Here is a 21,970-nt window from a genome sequence, read left to right as displayed (position 1 = left end):
AGTGGGGGCAGGGGTGGTGGTGGTGGGAGGCAAAAGAAAGGAAAAAAAAAAAAAGAACCAGAGTTTTTGCTTTCAAAAGAGCTCAGCCTCTTCACCTGGTCCAAAGCCTTCTACCAGCCAGATGTACTGTCAGGTGTGTTTACACACCCAGTCCGCAGGACCAGTCCCGGCACACTCTCAGTTACGGATCCCAGCCCAGGTGGTGCATGCATGCCTTCAGCTCCTGAAGTGCAGGCAGCTGGAGAGCCCAGTGGACCAGCGCACAGCAGTCCTGTCTGCACGGAGCACATAATAATGAGGGTCCCCTATACTGAGTGCCTACGAAGTGCTTCAATCAGGGCGAAAACCCTGCTAACACCTCTGTGCCCTTGGAGAGGAAATGAAGGCTCACAGTGATGCACTGGCTTGTCCATGGGCACAGAGGTTGGAAGGAACAGAAAGCATTCAAAACCAGGTCTGACTGCAGAACCTGCTGAACCATGGACTTCATGTTCTTGAGGGAGGCCTTCTGCTTCAGCAGCACCCTCCACCACTTTCTTCTGCTCTGGCCTCGATGATTTGGAGAACTACACCGCTATCTATCTGGATATAATCTAAGCCAGACCTGGAAGTCCTTTTAACTTTACACCTTCCTCAGTCCCTGTATCAGAATGTCTACCTCATTAATTCCTCCCCTTCTTCTCTGTCCCACTGTCCCAGTTCAGGCCACTCCTGTCTCTCACTTGAATTGCTTTAAGTGACGCTGCATGGATTTCCCTGGCTTATCCTGCCCTCTCCTCCAATTCACTATCTATGTTGCAGCCAGAGTAATCTTACTTAGAGTAAATCTGATGGAATATTAATTATTCAGAAATAAATAGGAACCAATTACTGATCCATGCAACCACATGCATGAATCTTTAAAAAATCATGCTGAAAGAAGTCAGAACATACTATCTGATTTCATTTATATAAAACTGTACAAAAGGCAAACTTATCCACAGTGAAAGAGCAGATAAGTGGTTGCCTGGGAGTGGGAGGAGAAAGGGAATGATTGCAAAGGGGCACAGGGAACTTTTTGAGGTGAAAGAAATGTTCTCTATCTCAACTGGGGCAGTGGCTATGCAGGTTAAAACTCACTGACCTGTATACTCAAAAGGGATGTTTTATTGTATGTAAATTACACCTTAAGAAACTTGGCTTAAAAAAGTAAATCTGACTATCACATTCTTACCAAAACTTTCTGATGGCTTAAAGTGGCCTTAAGGATAAATGCAAACTCCTGAGCCAAGAGCCCAATACTCTGTGGCCTTGCCATGGCCTACCTTCCAGGTTAATCCCTCACCAATTCTTCAAACACACCCTGTGCTCCACTGAGTGCCCTTTCCCATGCGCCTTGCCTCCCAAACTCATAATCATCCTTCAAGTTGCTGAACAAGCTTCAGGCCCCCCAGGCGTCTTTCACTGAACGTCCATCCCAAGGAGGGCTGGAGCACTTCCTTCACCATGTTCCCTTGTGCTCACCTCAGGTGCGACACATCTTGCAATACTGTAATTATCATTTACATATCTTCAGGCCTTATATTTAAGGCACTAAAAGACACCTTTAACTCCACGACAGAGGAAGCATCTTAGCATCAGGGACTCTTGTATTTATGTCTGTATCTCCAGTGTCTAGCATGAAGGTACTCGGTAAAGTGGTGCTGACTGATTAAATTAAGGATTCAACTTGAGCAAACAAAACTTGCCTGTGCTTTTCACTCCTAAGGCCCCCACTGACCCGGGGCCTGCTTAGTGTGGGGGTGGCCCAGACTAATACTGCTCCCTGCCACACCCCTCAGGATTATCCACTTTTCCTCACAGGAACTCATTGGTCCCCCAATGTTTGCATATCATATTTAAACAAGGACTTCAGCAGCAGAAATGGCAATGGGTACCACCAGTTTTGCTATTAGCATAATACTTCCTTTATCACCCCCATTCCCACCTCTCTACCACCCCACAAAGCCCCAACCAATAACCTTCCCAGAGTTCACTCACCAGGCATTCCAGGAGACGAGCTGGGCGGGCAATGACAATCATCAGCTTTTTCACCAGCTGCATTACAAAAGCCACTTCTGAACTCTCGGAGCGCTCATGAGCCTGTAGAGAAGGCAGAGGTTGCTTAAGGAATCCAGTGGCCCAGTGCGGTTGAGCTAAGCAGGACCGGGCTGGGCAGAGCTACTATAGGGAAAAATAATTTGGTGGTATGGACTGCTCTGCTAAGTGAAGAACTCAGAAAAGGCCAGTGGGCTCTGAGAGGGAGCAGGCTGCCCATCAGAATTCATGTGAGTATTAGAACACTACATGACACCAAGGATGTCACACAGACACACCGCTTTACCTGGTCCTCCATCCAACAAGCATCATTTCCCTCTAGGCCCCAGACTAAGGGGAAGCTCTCAATGGAGCCTTCACTGACGTTTACTTTCTACTTCAGACAGTCTGTTAGGAATAGAAAGACCTCCAAACAGAAGAGTGATGTGACCAGACAGGTGTTTTAGAAAGACCACTCTGGCTGGAGTGTGCATAGTACACTAAAGAGGGCAAGTCTAAAAGCAGGAAAACCCATTAACAGACTATTGTAATAGTGTAGATGAAAAAGGCATAAATCCAGGTAGCAAGAATGGAAAGAAATGGGCTGGGGCCATTCCATCTACTGGTTCATAGTTAGATGACTGAATAGACCTGAGGGTGGAAGAAGCAGGAACAGAAAGTAACGGCAACTACATTTTTAAGGAAATTTTAAGTGAACCCATAAATGAAATAGGAACTATAAAAAGATAAGCAGAGAGTTTAGGTGAGGATAAGTAGAGAACCTATTACATTTGGTTTTAGAGAAAAAGCAGGCAAGTGGGAAAGATAAGCTCTGTTTTGTATTTAAATGGTTTGTGGTACCTATACTAGGTACTTTCTTGGGTATCTGCTCAGCCCAGGAGTCTTTCTCTTTTTTTATGGAAACTGCTCTGACTTCTAGGAGACACATTGGCATCGTGTGGTTTTCTGCCCCCTCCAATAACTGATTAGTATGGATTACTTTCCTAGGAATTTAAAAATGGACGGAAAGACAACTGTTACAATCAGTGCGGCAGAACCATATAATCTACTCGTGGGTGAAAAAGGATAGCCATATCTACCACAGAGATAGAGAAATAAAAGCACAGAAAAATAGAGATGAGAGAAGAGAATGAATGCTTCTTGGGCTTTCACAGGTTCTGGTCCCTTTCTAAGGCCTGGCTGCATTTTTGTCTTTAATTCTTTAAGATTCACCTCCTTTACAATTAGTTTCCCTTTCCTGTTTGAACTACCTTGAGTTGGCTTTCTATTACATGCCACTGAAGAATGCTAACCAATCTCAGGAGTCAAATGGAGAAGTCCAAAACGCGGCTGGGAACACTGATCTGGAGCCCAGGAGAAGAGGAAGGAAGCAGCCACTGATGGGAGTCCTAGGCACATGGATGCCAACTGAAGATATGGAGTGGGAGAGTGTGAAGAAAGGAGAAAGAATGGGTGCTCAGGATGGGGCCCGTGGAATACCAGCATTTAAGAGGTGGGCAGAGAAGGAACTTGTGAGAACAGTGTCATGACAACCAGGGGAGAAAAAAAGATCAAGGAGAGGTATTCATTGTGTAAAGTTCTGTAAAGAGGTGAAGAAAGATGAGAACTGAAAGAGGTCTTAGGATTTGGCAGTCAGCCAATCAGTTCCTTGGTAATTTTTGCCTGAAACAGTTTTAGTGAAATGGCGGGAAGGAAAAGTAGAAGGCATAAGATAGAGTAGTGAATAGGTTGTAGGAAAGAAAAACAGCAAATGAAGATCATTTAAAAACGTAATGGCTGCATGCGACGTCAGAGGGGTAGTGGATGGGGGAAGGGAGGTTGTCACTGTGTGAGGGATATAAATGACAAATGTCTAACTATTACATTGTTTTGTGTACCTGAACCTAATTAAAAAATGTTAAAAAAAAATAAAAATAAATAAACAATTTAAAAAGTTGGTTATGAAATGAAGATAGAGGCTGGATACTTGGTAAAATCTCGTTAATTCTTTTAAGACTTAGCCCAAATATCAACTCTGTGAAGCCACACCTAAGTCCCTTGCCCCCTCCCCCCACAAGAACAAGAAGTAACTGCTCTCTTTTCTCTGTTCTCCTAGCTGCTTGCTCTTACCACATAGTACTATCATGTCATTTTATAATTTGTCTGTCTCTATAGCTACTGTAGGGCCTTCTTGTTTTCTTCCCTCACGTGCTAAGCCTAGTGTAGTGCCTCTTACGTAGCCAATATCAGTCAATGCTTGTGGACTAAGTGTTTGAAAATGTACGATCTTAGGTCTGGAATAAGACAACCTTGGGCTTGGGCTCCAGCTCTGCTACTTAAGCAATGAGCTACCTTGGGCTCCTTTGAGCTTCAGTTGCTTCATCTATAGATTTAGAGAATAACAATACTTTCCTTACAGTGTTGCTGAGAAGATTAAATTAGATAAATTAAATGAGATAATGTAGTGTCTAGCATGTCTTTATTAATTTTAAATGTAAATCTTATCATGCCATTTCAATTTAAAACCATTCAGTGATTCCCCACTGCCTTCATTACAAAATCCAACATTTGCCCCTCCCAACTCTTCAAATTCATCTAACAACTTTCCCCTACAGGTATTCTTCACTCTGGCCATGCCAAACCACTTTATCTACAATTCCTGGAATGTACCAAGTTTCTTACACCTCAGAGAGGTTGTTTATACTGTTTCCTAGGTCTAGTGAACTCCTACCTACTCATCAAGACTCAACTTTTCCTGAACGCTCCATGTGGTGTCACTACATCCTCCTCTGTGCTCAGAACTGACCTCTATTTGGTGCTCATCCATGACACTTACTATAATAAACACAAGTGAGATAGTTCCCATGAAGCACTCAGGGTAGTGGCTGGCACACAGTACACGCCAACGATGAAGCTGTTACTTTTACTCTAAGTACGTGTTAGTGGGCCTGTAACCCCAGTCACCAGCAAATGCCTTGAGCTATAAACCTGCACTGAACTTTCTGGTGCATTCCCAGGGCCCGGCAAATCAGGGCACAGATGAATGGCTCCATCATCAGTGCTCTTCCTTCTGCACCAAACAACTGACCCTCAGGAGCAATGAGTCTGGGAAGACGCCTGGAGGTTAGGCAGGGCTCTAACTTCAGCATTTCAGAAGATTACTTTAGATGTACAAGCAACCTTGGAAGTCACTCTACATTGGTCCATTACCTGAGGCTGCAATCCTTGATTTCTATCCACTGTTGGAGAACTGTTAGAAAGTTGAATAGAAACACCTTCCAGTGATTTTCATGAGGCTTTATACAATATTCATATATATTTATACAATGTTTGAATTTAAGTATGCTTTTGAAATCAGAAAACAACATTTTGGTAGAAGGAAGTTCTTTTTCATCTACAGTGGTACCTCAGTTTTCGAACGTAATCCATTCTGGAAGACCATTCGAGTTCTGAAATGTTTGAAAACAGCCGACAGCTAGGCCTCAGGATCTTGCACTCAGCAGAAGCCGCGTGACATGTTAGACTTCCGAGGTGTGTTAAAAAAGCCGAAGCATTTACTTCTGGGTTTATGGCGTTCGTAAACTGAAATGTTCATCAACGGAGACGTTCGAAAACCAAGGTACTACTGTATTAAATCAAAACCTTTCTCACTATAGCTCTTGCCCACTGGATTAGTATGCCTTTTAGAGGACAGAGAACAATCTTCTACCTATTACATCTGAGAAATCTCCCAATATTTGACTGCAATAATCATTATCTTTAGTCATCCTTTCTCTAGATTCACCTGTTTCCTACATTAAAAAAAATTCCCTGCTCCTACTTTCTAGACTAATGCACTGAAGTCCTGTTTGATCATTTAGCCCTGAGTTCTCAGCTCAGTTGGTACTACACCAGTGCGAGGTCATGGGTCTGGGGGTAAGGGGAATCTGGACTGGGAAATACTCCAGTGACATGAAGAGCCCTGAGGACACAGGCACATGTCTTCTCCCCTAAACTGTACTAATGGTGTAAAATGGGGCAACTGTGATCTGAGCGGGAAGGTATCTGCCCACCTTACTGGAGAGGCCGATGAAAGCAAGCACCAGAGCATGGAGCAGTGGTTAAGAACCCAGTGTCTGCTCTGCTCTTGACCATCTCTGGATTAGTTACCTTTAGCCTCCCAGAGACTTTTCACACTGGGGAGGATCTGGTCTCTAAACACATAGGTCCCCACTAGAGAACGTCTTACCATGTAAACAGATCAACCCATAGTACAAGCCTCGGGCCTGCTTTCCTTTGGCTGAGGGGAAACAGTCTGAAGGCCTTGCTTACACGTTTTTCTACTAGAGGAGCCCACTACGGCCATTGGCTTTGGGTCATGAATCTCCAGGTCAGATATTTAAAAATACCACCAATGTTGGCGCCTCAGGCAGAGTATTTAGAATTAAAAGATGAAGAGACACACAGAACTGAATTCTTTTGATACCAAGTAGGCTTCCTCAGTAATGCAGGGGACTGAGGAGGAACCCAAGTCCATCAGTACCACACCTGGGGGGTGGGCCCTGCACACTAGCAAGGAGGTGGCAAGCAGGCTGAGAAGATGGGATCATCACTGATGCCTGAACCTTCGCTTGGGACGTAACGTAATAACCGAGGGAGTTCCTAGCTGTTTGTTCTGCCCCTCTTTCTCACGCTTATTCTCCAAGGCTGGGCAGCATAGACCACTACTGCATGGAGGATTCACCAGAGTTCCAGCATAAGGACACTCACATCTTGCAGAAGTTTCTCTAAATTCTCTTGGAGTTCGTAGAAGTACTGTGATGTAATGAGGCCATTCCGCGACTTATCCAGGCAGTCTCGGGCCATCTCAATCACCTGATGATGAATAAAGCTCAAGGCTCCATCTGCCAAGGGCAACACACTGTCTGGAGTGTTGGAGGAAATGAACTCTGCCAGGCGCTCTTCCATTTGTGCGGTTGCCTGGAAATAAAAGCAGGAAAAGTGACACTTCTAGTTGCAGCTCAGCTGGAGCTAAGCCTTAAGGACTTGGTAATAGCCTAAGGACGATGGGCTCTGTGATCCTGGATCCTGAGGCTGCATTTGGGGAACCTGGTGACTGCAGATGTGAAAAGATCACTTTCAAGTCAAGTCAAACATTATAATCAAGGCCCTCTCTCACCTGGCTTTGTCTACCTCCCTGTACTCCTTGAAGGGTACGCTTTTTTGCTCTAAGCACACTGAAGTGTTCGTTGTTCTCCTCATTTATTAGGCTGTTTCATGCCTCTGTCTGTTTATGCTGTTCCTTGAATGTAGCTTTTCTACCCTGCCAAGCTTGCTTGGCAAACTCCTATTACTCCTTCTAACGTCATTTTAAGCATCATCTATCTCTCCTCTGGGAAGTCTTTGGGCAAACGGTTTCCTCTCTTCCATGCTTCCACTGGACCTCCCAACTGTAGTGACTTAGTGTATGGTCACTGATGGTTTCTAAACCTTCTGGACTGGAAACTTCTTCAAGTCAGAGAGAATTTGATTCATCACTTGACCTTAGAACCCAAGTGAGCTCAGCAGATGCTCAGAGAGTGTTTATTGAAGGTGTGAGCCCGCCTGCTCAGCTGGATCCCCAGCAGAGCAGAATGGGGCTCTGGCTCAGAAGCTTCTTGGGGACGCAATGCACAGTCATGTCAAAATGACAAATAGACATCAGTTAAGTTCCTAGCTGCCTATCTAGGACTTGGCCTTTTCTCCTTTGCCACCAGGTGGCGATTTCTGATTTGCAGTGTGTGTTATCCGTATACATATATTACACACATTCATATGTGTATGGTATATGGTGTGTGTGTGTGTGTGGGGGGAATTTAGGGAGGGGAGAGGAAATGGAAAGGATTTTAACACATTTTCTCTAACAAAATAGTTCATCTTACATGAATGACTTGGAGACATGCAAATAAAACCCAAACATGCAATGCTAGAATGACAATACAATACGAAATATATGAGAAGGAAACATGTGAGATACATTTCTAAACACTACACACTCCCAAACTTCTTTATAAAGGACCGAGCATAACAAAGGGATTTCCTAGCTGTTTGTTCTGCCCCTCTTTCTTGCTCTTATTCTCCAAGGCCGGACAGCATAGACCACAGAGCAGCAGAGAAATAATAGCTAACACTTACTGAGAAATAATAGCTAATACTTACTATGTCCTGGATACAGTTAGAAAAGTTTAGTGTTCATTAATCTTCACAAACTCCCTATGAGACACTCTTATCCTCAATTATAGGTGAAGCAAATAAAACCCAGAGAAGTTAAATACTCTGCCCAGGGTCATATAGCTAGTAAATGGTAGAAAGAGACTTGAACCCAGTCTTTCTGGTTCCAGAATCTGGGCTCTTCCTTACTGCTGTGCGTCCCTGTGAAGGTCAAGAGGGAAAGCACAACGGCTTTACACCATTTCCCTAGGCCACCCATGTGTGTCCAGGAGACTGGACCTGAGTCTGAAAAAAGAATACTCTCTACAGGGGCAGGGAACCACATCCTGCACGCCCTCGATACAGATGAACATGTAGACCCGGGGAGGTCTAAACAGAGGATGAAGAAAGAGTCTGGTGACTCCATGCTTCTTGTTGTCATGGAAAGGGAGCCTACATCAGTCCTCTGGTTCTCTCTCAGACAGAGCTGGCTGTGTTCTGCAGGAACAGGGCCTATCATTAGAAGGCCATGTCAGAGTGTACAGGCATATGGTGTACAAAAAGAAATGCAAATGGGAAGCAAGGTCCTAGTTCCACATACAAGGAGGTTTATGACCAAACTGCAGAGTTGTGATGACTATTTCTCAACTAACTTAGGACAGTAACCTACCTTCCTCCCTGAGCATTTTCCTGTTCGAAAACATAAAGCCAAATGTGAGTAAGCAACTCTGAGATCTGTCTCCCACCTTACTGCTCCCTCTGGCCAACTTCCTGCCAGTCTAGTGGACCCGTCTGTATATGCTCTGGTGCCCAGTAACGGGGCACTGCTTAAGAAATCTGCATGGAATGAAGGTGCTCTCAGAGGGCAAATCCTGCTCTGGGGGAACCCTGACCCATGGATCTCAATGTGCACGGTGAAAAACAAGGTCTCCAGGTTTTCCCTTTCTGACTAATACACGGAGGGATTCCTTTTTGATACTTCCCTCTAGATGCCTCTCCCACCGGGGAGTGGAGAAGTAGAGGCTCTGCAATTACCATCCCCAAACTCCTAGTCCCCCGCTGCCTTCCTCTTTCCCAGCAGTCTGGAAGCCCCGTGTTTGTATCCTCCTCCTGGTACCTTTTTGCTTTTCTTTATTACCTCTGGAAACAGCACTCCTTCCCTCACCCGTCTTCCCACTGGGGCTGGCTTATAGGCAGTCATCCTCAGGGCATTACCAGTCTCCTTTAAAATGGATCCTTACCTTGGGGAATCTTTCTTTGTATACATGATTCATCATTATTATTTCACTGTCAAAGGAAACTGGGGACCGTCCAGGACTAAATAAGAAAGAGACAATTAATTGTGTTACTTTAGTGCCACGGAACTATCAAGGAGAAAGATGGCCATCTCCAGAGCCCCCTCCCACTGTCCACAGTACTCACACACTCCCACCTAAATGAGTGCTGAGTTCCAGAGCCTTCCTTATTCCTGGAGCTGCCAGCACACCTTGTTCAGCTCAAAATGGTGCCATCTGGAGTTAGGCTACCTTCCTATAAAAAGCCTGGTTTTTACAAGATCTCTGCCAGGGCCTGAAAAGGCCTAGAAAGGAGGAGATCACTCCTGAACCCACTGGTGACCTTCCCCAGAACAGGATTGTGTCTTCTGGCCTTTGGCCACTGGGGTCGGCTATACCCCAGCATGTTCTGGGAATCGAACCAAATCAAATCAAACCAAACCAAACCAAACCAAACCACCACCAAAACAACCAGAGGAAGACAGTGTATACGTGTATCTTTTTCCAAACAAGATGCAACCAATGGGGCTGACTTGGGCTCTGACCTGGGGGACAAATGAGGCCGATCCAGCCTCTAGTGAGTTATAGGCCTGGGTCGTCTAAACCTTCTTCTTTGGCCCATGTGTGGTTATATCCCCTTGAAGGATTTCAAAGTTTGAGCCACACAACTGAATGGATATTTGAGTCCTGCCCAGTTTGGTACCCCTGACATGTGATCTCAGCTGACGTAGGTTCAGAACTGCTCCTTTCTGCCTGTCCCTGCAGAGGGCAATGGTCTGCCTGCTGCTGCATCGATGTACATTGCCAAGTATTTTAAGAGTAAGACAGCAGGGATTTCCCTGAGGTGCTGTAGTCCTCTCAATCTCATATGGCCTAAAGGTACCCTTTACTGTGTGGACCGTGGAGAGCACCAAGATTCAGGTGTTCCTCTGTGCGACAAAGAAAGGCACTGCGATGCATACTCCACACTCACTCATTTGTGCTTTTGATCCTTGTACTGCAGTCCTATCATCTCTATCAGTCCCTGAACTTGAACCAGTCTGGGGGGGTCTGGCTCAGCTCCCGCTCTAACACTCACAGTGTCAGCACTACCTGAGGGGATTCTTCCTGGGAGGCAGTGCTCCCCTGGGCCTCCACTCTGAATATGTGAGCAAATTTATTACTTCCCAGGGACTTTGGGAAGCTGAGCTCAGTCATTAAAGCCATGCTATTTTAATCTACACCCTCTTCCTTAACCTGGAATTTTGGCACAGATTTTCCAGCTAATGCCAAAGAGAAGAGCTAATTAAGGATTTCACAGCTAAATCAGCTGTTAAGGTTTGTTTGGTTTGACGAGCCCAAGTCATTCAGGTAAACGAGACAGATTTAGATGGGCATTGAATTCTGCTTCTGAAATGGGTTTCTTCCCTGAGCCAGACACAAGTGTCTTCAGCAGCAACTTTTTTAACTCGCTTAGTTCACATACGCTAGGCCTCTGGGATCTGCGTCCAGGTAACTATCAGAATGGATACTATATGCTCTCCTTTTACTGAATGGGCTCGAAAGTACATTTCTACTGCTACGTACTTGCAAAGGGAAAAAGAGAAGGACTACTTGACAACATCATCAGGTACCTCTTGGGGTGGTGAGGTCAGCTGTGCCCAAAGCCAAAAAGGGCTTGAGCGTCACTGGAACTGACTCATTAGAGCTGAGCCAATGTGTTATGCCAGGGGCTGGCAAACTATGGCCTGAAGACCAAATCTGGCCCACTGCCTACTTCTGTAAATTACATATCTGAGGGTGCTTTGCACTACAACGGCAGAGGTAGTTGCCACAGAGATTGTATGGCCTACAAAGCCTAAATTACTTACTGTTTTCCCCTTTATAGAATAAACTTGCTGACTCCTACGCTATGCAAACAAGCTGAGCTCCACAGGTCCTGGGCAGTGGGCACAGGGCACCTCTCACCTGAGGCTGCGGGAACGGGGCCGCATGGCTGGGGACTGCCGTCCCTCCTCGTCTGGTACACTCTCTGTGCTGAAATGCTTTGTCAAAAAGTGCAGCTCATCAGCTGTAGGCTGGAAGGGCAACTGGTGCAGCTTTTCCTGTGAGGAGCATGATGACTAGAGGGGAAAACATTAAAAACAGCATTAGAGACGTGTCTAAGGGCAGTCTAAGAACAGAGAAGAACTGAAAAGGGTCAGGGACTTCCCAGTCAATGTCAACCCAAAGCCAACCCTAGGCAGGCATTCATCCCATTGCTCCCTTTTGCCTCCACTGTGCATGATCCCATTCAACTCTACCCTTCAGAGCTCTCAGTCCTGAGGAATCCAAGACACTAGAGTCCTTCACAAGTTTTGTGGGGAGTTGAACCCAGACGGTCATGAGATATGAGAGCTCCATAACTACCTAGGGAGCCTCCTTAGGTGGCAAAGAGCAGATTCTTCTGCATGGAGCCTTTGTCCTCAATGAAGCTTTTGGCTACTTGGAATGGCAAGTAATTAATAAATCATGCTTCCTGTAGGGAAAAAAATTACTTTTAGATCTGGAACCCAAAGATTAGACTTGACCTGAAAGCAACTAAGAATTCTAAACATGGCCCAGTGACTGAGATTCCAGACAAGAGCCCATTGCCAATCACAACAGACCATTTGAGGGAGTGAGCTATGCTACTCTAGGCGTCCTACAGATGCAGCTGTTGTTACAGCAGCACCAGGATCACTGAATTCCCCTTTTACCTGACAAGCTTGGCTAAGACAGGCAGATCTAACACCATTGGCTCAATTTCTGTCCACCAGTGGAGAGAAGAACTGGAGTTAAGTCTCTAAATCTATTTAGAGTCAAAGCTGCAGCATCACACCGAGAGAACTCCGTTGCCAATGTAAGCCTCAAAACCAAGTGAGAAATCTGATTGCTTTTTTCTGGCTAACGGTGCACACTTCTCTCATGGAACACTATAATACATGAGATTATAAATAGCTAGTGGGAGGGCTCCACAGGTCTCTATCTCAGCCACACTTTTATAAATGATTTGGACAGAAATTGCAAAACATACCGTCACCCAATTGCAGCTAACATGAAGTAAAATATGTATTTTAAAGTATCTCAATAAAATAAGCAAGAGCAACGGGTTGAATCTATTAAAATTTATTGAACAGAATATATACATATATATATATATATATATATATATATATATATATATATATATATATATATATGTATGTATACATATGTGTGTGTGTGTGTGTGTGTGTATACACACACACACACACTCACACACACCTGGGGTCTAAAAAAAAGTCACCTGTTTGAATAAAGGATTATGGGGAAAAGGGTTTTTTACTAGGAAAAGATCTAAAGCTTAATAGCTGCCAAAAGACTAATGAGATCTTTGGATTAATTTAAAAGCATATTGAGCTCAAGGGAGGAAACGATACTCCTTTTACCTGCTTGGGATTCATGAATATGGGAAACAGAGCTTAGAAGATCTGAACAACAGTAGAAAACATGGGGAACGTCATCCAGTCTGTGGCCTGATTCTACATGGCCTGCAAAGCCTAAAATACTTAACTATTTCGCCTTTTACAGAAAAAAATGGCCAACCCTGTCATCCTGGCTTCAGTTAAAAGTTACTCAATGAGGAAGGCTCATTTTAGGGTCAATTGTACATAGCAGCAACTAGAACATCTGTTACGTTGTAGGCTAAAATCTTTTCTAAAAGAAGCATAGCTAGAAGTTTGAGAGACAGGCCCAGCTTTTTCACTGATACACATCAAATTTAAATATTAAATAATTATCCTTCCCTTCTTTTTTGAAAGGAAAAGGTGACAAAGGAGGAGGGTCTACTAGGCCTTTAGGACACGGAAGGGGTTATCTGCTCTTGATAGCAGTCCTAGAAATAAGGTGGGGGAGAATAGGGGAACCATCTTTAGGAGCCCCCATGTGTGGCCTCATTGGCAAAGCAAACCTCCACCCTCAAGCCCTCCTCTGACTCCACTAGGAATAACTGATGCCCAGAGAGGATTCTGGCTAATTCTTTCCAAAGGTGTTTAATGGATCTGTCTATGGCTGTTAAGGGCCAATAGCCCTCTACCCTACTCAACCTCATCCCCAAGCAACCTCTTTGAGTCTGGCTTTAGAGAAAAAATTGAGAACGGCTTTGCAACACTATAGGGATAGAGAGCAATAACCTGCAGGGAAGTATTTCCAAAAGATGAAGGAGGTATGGCCACAGATTTGGCGACTTACTGAGACAGTAGAGCTAGGAGTGTTGGTTCCATAGCCTGAAGAAGGTAAAGAGGCCAAAGACCAGCGCCGTCCATCAGTCCTACGTAAGAAAAGACTATTAGGCAGTTTCTACAGGACCCCACCCTGAGCCTAGGACCTGCCTGTCTTTCCATCATCAGCACTGTTTGGAGCAGTTAGTTCGCTTCCTTGTCTCAAAATAGTACTGCTTGGTCTAGTACATGCTTTCACGTCTCTCTCCTACACGGGGCCTACTGCGTGTTTTCCATTGCAAAAAGACATCTCTTATTATAAAAGAGTCCATGACTTTGAGTAAGAACATCTGTTATGCAATACTGTTATTTTGGAATAGAAATCTTTACACTCTCATCTTCACTTTTAGAAAAGCAATGACAGAGGACACCAGCTAAAGGCATCACCACTAGGAGAACTGCCACTGAAATGCAGCTATTTCCTCTTTTGAAGGCTCCATGTGAAGGGCTCTTTGGTCTTCCCCAGGCCACCGGGTTTCCAACCAGGAAGAAGTGGACCCCCATCTGGGTCTGAGTATAAATCAATTGATAGCAAATAGTCAAAGGTTACCTAGGATCTAGTAGGACCCATAAAACCAGTCTTTGAGAATGTTTGTCCAAGAGTAATAGTACCCTTAGAAACAGGAGTGAGGTGGCATAGCCTTGGCTATACATGACATTTTGGGTGCAGGCTTCCTGCTGCTCCTGGGAGGATGCACCCTAAAGTTCTCATCATAGAGAACCACAGTTATATGCTTTGCTGTGAAGGAGAAAGATCAAGCAGCTGTTTTGAAGCTTTTATAACATAGACAAGTGATTCTTCCTTGGACTGTGGATGTGCTGTAACACAAGTGTTCGTTTGTGTGGAGAGTGGGGGTATAGCCTGCTCTGGTAGAAGTTGAAGAAAAACTTTGCTGCTACACACAGAACATTAGAACATTAGCAATGAAGGAGTTTTAGAAGTTAACCTCAATCTTCAGAGAAAGCACTAACACCCAGAGATTTGGGTGATTTGTTCCAGGCTTCATAGTTAAGGGCGGTGGAGGGAGACAGGGAGAGGAAGAAGAAAAAAGAGGAATCAATCTTGCCAGGGCTTCTCCTTTTGAGGCACTCCTCCCCAACCCCACCTGGCAGCTTTTCCTACTATGTTCTATAAGGGAACAGCCCAGGGTTCCATGCCACATGCACATGACTCGAACTTCATGCTACCCAGGCAGACAGCTCTGCTGGAACCCAGTCTCTGAGGCAAAGAAATGTCCAGGAGGCTGCTCAAACACCTCTTTTTTGGGTCCTGGGAGCTCTACATAAGAAAGCAAGTCAATTGCAGGAAAACAGAGCTCAACAAGATGGGACTAGTCTAACTCAGGGTGGGATTTCCCAAGCCCTTGTCAAATGCACTTTTTCATAGGTGAGATTTCCTCCTTTAGGTAGAAATGGATGTTTCTGAAGAGCAGGGTCCACCAAAGTCGGAAAGAAATGCCACTATAGGATGCCTCCATTTCCTCTGCCTGGTCATTTCACCAGGCAACTGAGGAAAGTTGTGGGAATGAGGGTGACTTGTCTCTAGGCTCAGAAACTTGCAACTATTTAGCAATTCCTGCCTCCAAGCATATGAGAGCCTCGGTTCCAGCAGTTAGAAGGGGCTCCCTTAGGGTCTCTTTGCTAGATATGAAAGGCCAAATGTTTCTACGCACAGTCAGAAGACTGATCACAATCAGTTCTCACCAAGCACAAAACCACAAACCATTTTGTCTGGCCATGCATAGCAGTTTCCCCAGCCCCTTGCCCCATCACATCGGCTATTACCTGTCTGCCCTGTGGCCATGGCTGTAGTGGAAAGACATACATTATAGTGAGAATCAAAGGGAACCAGAGAGACTGATCCGTTTGACCCCTGGCATTTGGTCTGGCATGGTAGAGGCAAGCCTTCTGTTTAGGAATACGTGCAGTTTGAAGTAAAATTGTAGGACTGACGGGTCTATTCTTAGCGTGTCATTAAATTTGTCTTTTGTGTGAAATTCTAAATTAATGTGATCCTCTCAGGCTTAAGCCTGACCTCAATAACCTAGGAAACACAACTCCTAAGGAGTCTGTTTGGCAGGGTTGAAGCCCTCCCCACCCCCATCGATATCTAGCTGCTTTTCCTACTATGTCCTATAAAGGGATAGCCTAGGGTTCCATGTTCCATGCACATGACCCAAACTTCATGCCACCTAGCACAGACCTGTTTGGATCTCAGTGGTAACACCAGGCCCCAAAGGAGCAGATACAAGAGCACCAATGGAACGCACTATTCTGTCTGCCTGGAACGGTCTACATGCCTGTGTCGTCATTCCCAACATGGCAGCCGCTTTCTTACCCTTCAGATCTTAGTTTAAAAGTCAATCTTTCAGAGAGGCCTTACACAACTACCCAGGATATATTCCCCAGCCCCATTCCCTTCATATACTTTCACGTAGTATCCTGTTCTTTCTCTTCATGGTACTTATCACAGTTTGTAACTATTTGTATCTGTTTGTTTGCTTGTTCATTATTCTTCTCCACCACTCATTCAATCAATAAGCACTGACTGAGTGCTCATTATATACCAGGAGACACAGCTTTCAACATATTAAGGTATCTCTTTTAAAGGTGCTTTGATTCTGGTTGAGGGGAGATAGAAAAAAAAGCAAATAAAAAAATATCAGGTGTTAGAAAGCACTAGTTTGCAAATATAAATGGATAATTTGATAGAAAATGATGAGGGGGCTCCTTTATATTGCATGGTTAGGGAAGGCCTCTCTGAGGAGTTGACTTTGTAACATGAGAAATGAGTTAACTAGGGGAGGATGTGAGGGAATAGCATTCCTTACAAAGGGGACCACTACACAGACTCTACTAAGTTTTAGGAAAGTAGGGGCTATGTCTGTTTTGCTATCGCTATATAACTAAGTACCCAGCATAGTGCCTGGGCATACTGGGTACTCAGTAAGTATTCATTGAATGAATGGGAAATAATTAAATGCCACTTATAGAGATCAGTTACAGGCCTTGCTGTCCCAGCTCAGACCTAATCTGAGGCCACAGTTCACGTATAATCAAAGAAGAAAGTTTGAGGTAAGTAAGACTTTCCAGCTGGGCTGATAAAACAAATACATCAATCCAGCATATCCCTATACTGTTAAGTGTTCCTACCTGCATCCTTATTTAACTAATCGGAAGTTACACAGGGTAGGAGAGGTGAGTCCTTGAGACAAACTCAGATAATATTTGTTTTGAACAAGGCAAGGCAATTAGGTCAGAAGGGGCACCCAAGTCAGCCATCTAACTTCTCCCAACCCTCAGGAAAGCAGGGACTTCTGTTTAGGATTATAAAACTAAATCCACGTCTAGTGTCTACTTGCCCATTCAAACATTCAAATGCAAATACCTAGAGCATCTAGATAGAAAGTAAAGCATGAACAAGATGATTATGACCTGGGTGAGGAAAGCAAGGAAAGACGTTTGTTGGCTGGTAGCCCAAGGTAACACACTTGGACGGGCAGTGCCTCAAAGGAGGAAGCTGATGTTAACTGACATTTAGGCAAGTGCCACACATGCTAGTCACAAAGGAGGTTTTTCTATCAACTTACCTACGGGCAGGAACAAAGGAAAAGTGAGCAGGTGCGTTGGGAGAGAAATTCCGGGGGCTGTCCAAAGGACTGTTACCTGTAGAGGGGGAAAGGAAAAGATACCCTTAGAGAGATTTGCTGCTGAGGAGGATTCAGACAACCTTTAGGGAAGAAATCTTCCTGTGGGGACAGAGCCCCAGAAAGCAGTTTCCAGGGTCTCGGCCTCACATAGAAAGGTGCTGGCTTAGGTAGTAAATGGCCATCACCTGTGATTGGATGGCCATCAGCTGTGGCTAGTTGGCTGTCAGCTGTAACCAGTGAGCCATTGGCCACTAATATAACTGCTGTGGCTACGCTAGCAGCAAAATGGGGGGGCTAGCAAGAAGATGGCGGCTGGGCTGGCAAGCGGGGATTGCAGTTAGGATGGCGGGTTGCGGACAGTGTGGATTCAGCCTCCAGTGAGGCTATAGTGCCGCCAGCAAGAATATAGTAGTATGACTCCCCTATCTATGGCTCCGTGGGTGTTCCTTTTTGGCCTCACCATATCCTGCGTTCTTATGTGGGGAGCGGGAGCTGAGACCCTGCAGGCTGCCCCGCACGACACCTCCTCTTGCATTGGCAATTAGCACATAATGGTTATTTTTTAAGGCCCACCATGTAGTTTAGTGATTCGCTCTTTGTAAAATTTGGCAGCACAGAGGTTTTTCCCTTGTCCCCAAGTTGTCTTTAACCATCTATGTCTCCCAGGCATCCATTCTAGATCCAGCAGCAACTTGCCAATTTCCTGCGCGCCTAGGAACACTCAATCTCCAATATGCCTAATCAAATTAACCCAACACTCCAAAGGCTTGCAGAACGCATTCAGCACAGATGGCATGGCCAAATGTTCAAACATTTCTCAAAGGGCAACAGGACTCCTGGTCCCAAAGTCTGCTGTACATATATATCTCTGCAGACTGCATACAAAGGACTAGCACAGAAACGTGTGCTTAAGGGAAACTGAAGTTCTCAGGTGAGTACTTAAGATAGCAGTGTTCCTTAAAATAGTCCCTACACAAGGCATCTAAGACTGCAGAGCACGCCCAACCTCCTTATAGTATAGGAATTATGCCCCTGTCTTTATTTGTTTTCACATGTCCCCTGGAACTTGCTAATTTAAGCTTAGAAGCTTTGAACAAAATTGTGTGCTTATCTTTGCACTAATCACAATAGTTCCTGAACGTAAGTCTGCCTTACTTCTCTGGTCTAACTTCTAGCTAGGGGCTTGTATTTAGGAGCCCCTAGTTGACAGAAGCTGTCAATATGTTTCTATCCAAAAGGCCATGCCGAAGTAAGCACCACACTCCATGCTGTGCCAAGAATCCCTGCCCGCCTCCTCGCTTCTGTGCTCACCCCTGAGAACCAACATTGGCTATGAGAATTGCAGCTACCTAGAGGCCTGGTAGTTCAGTATGCCCTGGCTTTTTCTTGAATAGTTTGTTTGCTGTATAGGGTATGGATGTTCCAAGGTGCGGAGAAGCTACCAAATTGCTTGCCATTATATCCATCCAAGAGGGCCTTGTAGTACTTAATATTTTTCTGTACTGATCTAGGAAAAACCAGTCTCTTAAACAATGCCCCACTACCCTATGCAGCAACTCTGTATCAGTTATATAAAGGTACTTTCTTTGGGAGAACTAATTAGGAAGAGACATTTTCAGTTTTCACTCATTCCCTTGACGGAAGCCGCAATGAAGTACACAACCTTATGCAGTAGATCTGCTCTCAAACTAGTACCGACTCTGGATTTTCCATGCTTAGGGTCTAGAACTATGACCTACGATCCAGTCCCATCTCCTGGCTAGTATAGGCCACCAGGGTTGGAGAGAAATGATTTAGAGTAGTTGTTTTGTTAGCCAGGACCTTAATGAGGATCAAGCCTCCTCAGAATTATCAATGCCTTTTAAAGAAAGATCTGTTCTTTTAAATAATGTCATCTCAAGGATTAGCAAATACCCTCAATTTGATTCGTGAAACATAAAGCTAGATGCCCTTTGTTGGTTCTCAAAACTACCCAGCTAAAGCCTCAAGGAAATTCTGGACATGAGTATCCTACAATGACTGGCCTTCCAAGGACAAGGTGTACTGGTTAGAGGGTAGAATATAAAGAATCTTCCAGGTGGTCACAGTAAAGCTAGGGATCCAAAAAATCACACACACACACACACACACCAAAAATAACTAAGAGGAAAAAAAGCTGCAAAAAATAAAACAGAGCATCAATAAGCTGCGAGACAACTTCAAGCAACCTAATAATCCTTAAAAGAGAAGAGTAGGGGGTACAGAAAACATATTTGAAGAAATAAAGGGTGACAATTTCCCGAATTTGGTAGAAAACAAATTATAAACCCACATATCCAAGAATCTCCAAGGACTCTGAATATGAAAAAGGGGAAGAAAATGATACCAAAGCACATTATATTCAAATTGCTCAAAACTCATGATAAAAAGAAAAATCTTAAAAGCAGCTGGGTGGTGGTTGGAGGATGGAAAAGATGTTATATACAGAGGAACAAAGATAAAGACAGCAGATTTCTCACTGAAAACAATGCAAGACAATGGAGCAATGTCTACAAATTATAGGAAAAAACCCAAACTCTACCAACCTAAACTTCTATACCCAGCTATTGTGTGACAAAGAATATAGTGGCCTTTGTCTCCAGTTCCTGGACTGAGTCTCTAATTTTTTAGAGGAATTTTCCAAGTGATAGGAGTGTCTTTGTTATTCATGATAGGGCCTGATAGTTTATGAGAATGGGATGACTCAGGATAAGGGTTGGCCATGACAGAAAAATGAACTCACTGCATGAAGCCAGTATTACCTTAACAACAAAACCAGAAAAAAACATTATAAGGAAAGTATAGACCAGTATCTCTCATGAACATAGATACAAAAGTGTTCAACAAGACATTAGAAATATAAAATCCAACAATGTATAAAAAATTATATACCGCAATCAAGTAGAATTTATTCTAACTATGCAAGGTTGATTCAACATTTGAAAATTAATTAGTATAATCTACCACATCAACAGACTAAGGAGGAAAAACCATTTGACAAAAATCTAATACCCATTGATACAGAAAGACATTTGACAAAAATCTAATACCCATTCTTGATTAAAAAGAAAAAACCCTCAGCAAACTAGGAACAAAGGAAAACTTCCTCAACTTGATCAAGAGCGTCTACAGAAGACATACTAACAACAGACTTAATAGTGAGAAACTGGATGCTTTCCCTCTACAAGGCAAGATGCGCACCCCTCCACTACTCCATTTAACATCATACTGAAGTCCAATTAGTGCAGTAAAACTAGAAAAGGAAATAAAAGTTAAATAGATTGGGAAGGAAGAAATAAAGCTGTCTTTGTTTGCAGATGACATGATGTCTATGTAGATTAAAGAATCAACCAAAAAAAGAAAAAAAAGAAAAGAAAGGAAAAAAATAACTGCTGGAACAACTTATAAGCTATTATAGCAATGTTGCATGATACGAGGCTAATATACAAATCAACTGCTTTCCTTTATACTGGCAATGAACAACTGGTAGTTGAAATTAAAAATACAATTAACACTAACATAAAAATAAAATGTTTACACATAAATTTAATACATTTACATATAAATCTATATCTATAAACTATAAAACGCTGACGAAAGAAATCAGAGATCTAAATAAATGAGGTGGTATTGCATGTTCATGGATTGTAAGACTCAGTATTGTTCAGATGTCAATTCTTCCCCACTTGATCTATAGATTCAATGCAATTTCAATCAAAATCCCAGCAAGCTAATTTGTGACTATTGACAGATTCTGAAGTTTATCTGTCAAAATAACCAGAATAGCCAACATGATACTGAAGGACAAAGTTGGAGAACTGACATTACTTGACTTCAAGACTCACCATAAAACTAAAGCAATTAAGACAGTGTGGTATTGATAAAAGACACATAGATTAATGGAACAAAATAGAGCATCCAGAAACAGACAAACACAACTATAGTCAATCAATATTGACAAAGGAGCATAGGCAATTCAATGGAATAGTCTTTTCAACAAATGGTGCTGGAACAACTGGGTGTCTATATGCAAAAACAAAAATGAATCTAGACCCAACCGTTCACAAAATTTAACTCAACGTGGATCATATAAATGATCCTAATGTAACATTTGCCTAAATATAAAACACAAAATTATAAAACTTCTAGTAGACAACATGGAAGAAAAACAAGGTAACCTTGGCTTTGGTAATGAATTTTCAGATATGAAACCTAAAGCATAATCCATGAAAGAAAAAAAACTGATAAATTGGACTGAATTAAAATTAAAAACTGCTCTGCCAAAGACACTGATAAGAGAATAAAAAATATAAGCCACAGCCTGGGAGAAAAATTTTGCAAAACACATATCTCATAAAAGACTTGTATCCACAATGTACAAAGAACTCTTAAAGCTCAACAATTAAAAAAAAAAAACCCAATTTAAAATGGGAGGGGGGGTATCTGAATAGACATCTCATCAAAGAAGATAGATAAATAGCAAACAAGCATATGAAAAGTTGCTCCACATCATCTGTCCTAGGGAATTGCCAATTAAAACCACAAC

General features: G+C 43.4%; 1 protein-coding gene across 13 annotated transcripts in view; it reads right to left on the bottom strand.

Moving 5' to 3' along the window:
• The window catches only part of MAST2 (microtubule associated serine/threonine kinase 2), a 181,717-nt gene that overhangs the window by 13,160 nt on the left and 146,587 nt on the right, over positions 1 to 21,970 (bottom strand). For 9 of the 13 annotated variants that reach the window (XM_019749394.2, XM_019749392.2, XM_074334650.1 and 6 more), the window contains 7 exons: positions 17,347 to 17,422; positions 15,542 to 15,562; positions 13,728 to 13,806; positions 11,445 to 11,599; positions 9,465 to 9,540; positions 6,805 to 7,014; positions 2,020 to 2,121 (listed from right to left, as the gene is read on the bottom strand). In XM_019749394.2, the coding sequence (XP_019604953.2) occupies positions 2,020 to 2,121; positions 6,805 to 7,014; positions 9,465 to 9,540; positions 11,445 to 11,599; positions 13,728 to 13,806; positions 15,542 to 15,562; positions 17,347 to 17,422 (719 nt within the window). The remainder of the gene's footprint in view (positions 1 to 2,019; positions 2,122 to 6,804; positions 7,015 to 9,464; positions 9,541 to 11,444; positions 11,600 to 13,727; positions 13,807 to 15,541; positions 15,563 to 17,346; positions 17,423 to 21,970) is intronic. The other 4 variants (XM_019749395.2, XM_019749393.2, XM_074334656.1 and 1 more) reach the window with 1 other exon arrangement.

The sequence above is a fragment of the Rhinolophus sinicus genome, linkage group LG06 (genome assembly GCF_036562045.2).
Source record: "Rhinolophus sinicus isolate RSC01 linkage group LG06, ASM3656204v1, whole genome shotgun sequence".
Classification (NCBI taxonomy): domain Eukaryota; kingdom Metazoa; phylum Chordata; class Mammalia; order Chiroptera; family Rhinolophidae; genus Rhinolophus; species Rhinolophus sinicus.
Note: the sequence above shows the minus strand (reverse complement) of the source record. Positions and strands in the feature narration are given on the sequence as shown.